A 2,675-nucleotide genomic window follows, 5' to 3' on the forward strand; every position below is an offset into this window, starting at 1 on the left:
GGGGCACCTCACCCATCCCCTGGGGGGTCACCTCACCTATCCCCTGGGGGTCACCTGCCCATCCCCTGGGGGTCACCTCACCCATCCCCTGGGGGTCACCTTACCCATTCCCTAGAGGGGCATCTCACCCATCCCCTAGGGGGTCACCCTGACACCCCAGCTCCCACCCGTCTCCTCTGCCTGCATCATGGAGGGTCCTGCCTGCAGGGACAGTTGGGCCCCGGCAACCCTAAGCTCTGAGGAGTACAGTTGGCCAGGCCCCTCTGTGCTTCAGGAATCAGACATGGCCAAGGAGCCCAAGTGCTCTCCCCGGCCTGGAGCCTGGCCTGGGAGTTGGGCAGTGCCTCGGTGTCAGGGTGGTCCAAACCCTTCAGCGGCCTGGTCCAGCGTCCTGCCCCTGCCTACCCCTTCCTGGGGTTCTGGCTCGCAGGGGTGGGGGACACAGGGTCCCGGCAGAGCGGCTTGGAGCCTGGAGGGCCTCACCGAGCCTGTGCTCAGAAGCAGGTCCTCTGCGTACGCCTGGGCCTGGATCTCCTTCCGGAACTCCTGGGCACAGGCCAGCAGGTGGGAGAAGGCGGTGGGACTCACAGCCAGCCGCATAACCTTGCAGGGAACTGCGGGGACATGGACACACCCTCCGTCGCTGCCCAGGCTAAGGATGGCAGCTGGACCGTGCATGGTGAGCACTGGGCAAAGGCTGCTGTCCCTGCAGGAAAGGCTGCATGGACGGAAGCCCCTTCCTCCATGTAGGGTCCCCCAGAGCCTGGCCCGTGCCGTGGAGGGGCCGCCACATGACTGCATGGCCAGCGGATGGGCCTCCAGGGCCCGGGGAAGCACATGCCCATTTTGCCTGTTTCCCCAGTGTCACAGGCTCTACAGACTTCTCCATCCCTGTGGGCGGAGGGCTGGGGAGGCCACGCCTCCTGGACAGCAGGCCAGGGCTCCCTGGTGGGCCTTCAGCTTTTGGGAGGAAAGGGCCCGGGTGCAGGCGCCCTGAGGCTCGGCAGGCATCAGCCCTGCTCCCGCCCCTGCCCCGTGCAGCCCACTCACCTCCCACATGCTGCACCTTTCCTTTGGCTACAGGAATGAACTTGGGTTTCTCGTAGGCAGCGCTGTATAGATGGGACCTGCTGGCAGGATGCGGGCCAGGGTCACAGGCAAGCCCCGAGTAAACCCTGCGGAGCCCACCAGCCCCAGGGACCTCAGAGGGGCCCAGTGAGGCCACTTCTGCAGACCACGCACCCCAGCAAGGCCCTCCCCATGTACACCTCAAGGGGCACAGCACGGCTGGGTGTGCATGGGCAGCTGGGACTTGGACCGAGAATAGGCTGGGTCGTGCACTGAGCACTTGGCCACGGCCAGTGGGTTCTGTGGTCACTGCCCGAGGCACAGCCGGCAGGGGCTGGAGAGGACAGCCATCCTGCTCTCTGCTCACTGTAATAGTGCTCCAGGTTCGGACACCCCCGCCAGACGCAAAGGCCCTGTTAAGGCGACAGGTCACAGGCAGTGCCCCTTCACCTCCCTCCGGGTGTGCCACACCCCTGGACCGTCCCCACCCCGTCAGTTGGGGTACCTGGTGTCTGTCCGACAGCTTCTCAGGACTGGCCGGCCAGTTCCCAAGTCCCAGGCCTCCCTGCGGTGGGGCTGAGGTGTGGGCAGCCTACGGCTGGGTCTCTGCCCCTCTAAGGCCCTCAGCGGGGTGGGGGCAGCCTCAGCAGGAATGAGCGGCTTTACCTGTCCGGTGAGAGCTGCAGAAAGAGTATCCGAAAGGTGGGAGGAATCTCATTCAAGAGGTTAAAATGCTGCTCAGTGACGCAGAGATTTTGCCAAGCCTGTGTTGTGAAAAACAGCCATCAGTGGTTGCACTTAGGATGCAGGGACCTCGCTGTGCTGTTCTCATCATTTCCAGATCTCCAGGCAGAGGTTTCTGCAGAGCCATGGCGGGGGATCTGTGCCCTGCCTGCCTGGGGTTGGGGCCCTTGGGGTGGGGGGGCCCTGCTGGAAGTGATTTGGGGCTGCCACCAGGGGGCAGCAGAGGCACGAGAGTCACCGGCAGCCCCAAAACGTCATTTCTCTCAGGTTAATGTTTAGAAACCTGATTTGCGTGACGCGAAGTGCATCTTTGCCAAACCCAAAATAACAAAGGGAAAATGTTCCAGCGCCTCCTCCGTGAGTGGTGCCTTTCCCTCCGTCCTCTTTCCTGTGTCCTCCACACCACACATGGAGACATACATGTACAGATGCACGGATGCAAATGCACACTCACACAGACAAGCATGAACACAGACACATACAGACAGACACGCACAGACACATGCGTGTGCACAGAAACGCAGACAAGCATGGACACGCGCGTGCACACAGAGAAGCACGGACACACAGAAGTGCGCGTGCAGACGCACACACGCAGACAAGCGTGAACACACAGACACACACGTGCACAGACATGCAGACAAGCATGGACACAGACACGCACACATGCACAGACGCACACACATGCAGACAAGCACGGACACAGACACACACATGCAGACCAGCACGGACACACAGACACACACACGTGCACAGATGCACACAAACACAGACAAGCATGGACACACACGCGTGTGTGCACAGATGCACACACACGCAGACAAGCACGGACACACAGACACACGTGCACAGATGCACACACA

The 2,675-nt window shown here is 61.9% G+C and overlaps 1 protein-coding gene across 6 annotated transcripts in view; it reads right to left on the reverse strand.

Annotated features, from left to right (window-relative positions):
* Positions 1-2,675, reverse strand: part of CFAP46 (cilia and flagella associated protein 46) — a 123,004-nt gene that overhangs the window by 17,003 nt on the left and 103,326 nt on the right. For 5 of the 6 annotated variants that reach the window (XM_037733135.1, XM_017513566.2, XM_017513564.2 and 2 more), the window contains 3 exons: positions 1,735-1,832; positions 1,051-1,130; positions 484-614 (listed from right to left, as the gene is read on the reverse strand). In XM_037733135.1, the coding sequence (XP_037589063.1) occupies positions 484-614; positions 1,051-1,130; positions 1,735-1,832 (309 nt within the window). The remainder of the gene's footprint in view (positions 1-483; positions 615-1,050; positions 1,131-1,734; positions 1,833-2,675) is intronic. The other variant, XM_017513568.2, reaches the window with a different exon arrangement.

The sequence above is a fragment of the Cebus imitator genome, unplaced genomic scaffold, assembly GCF_001604975.1.
Source record: "Cebus imitator isolate Cc_AM_T3 unplaced genomic scaffold, Cebus_imitator-1.0 Scaffold495, whole genome shotgun sequence".
NCBI classification, from domain to species: Eukaryota; Metazoa; Chordata; class Mammalia; order Primates; family Cebidae; genus Cebus; species Cebus imitator.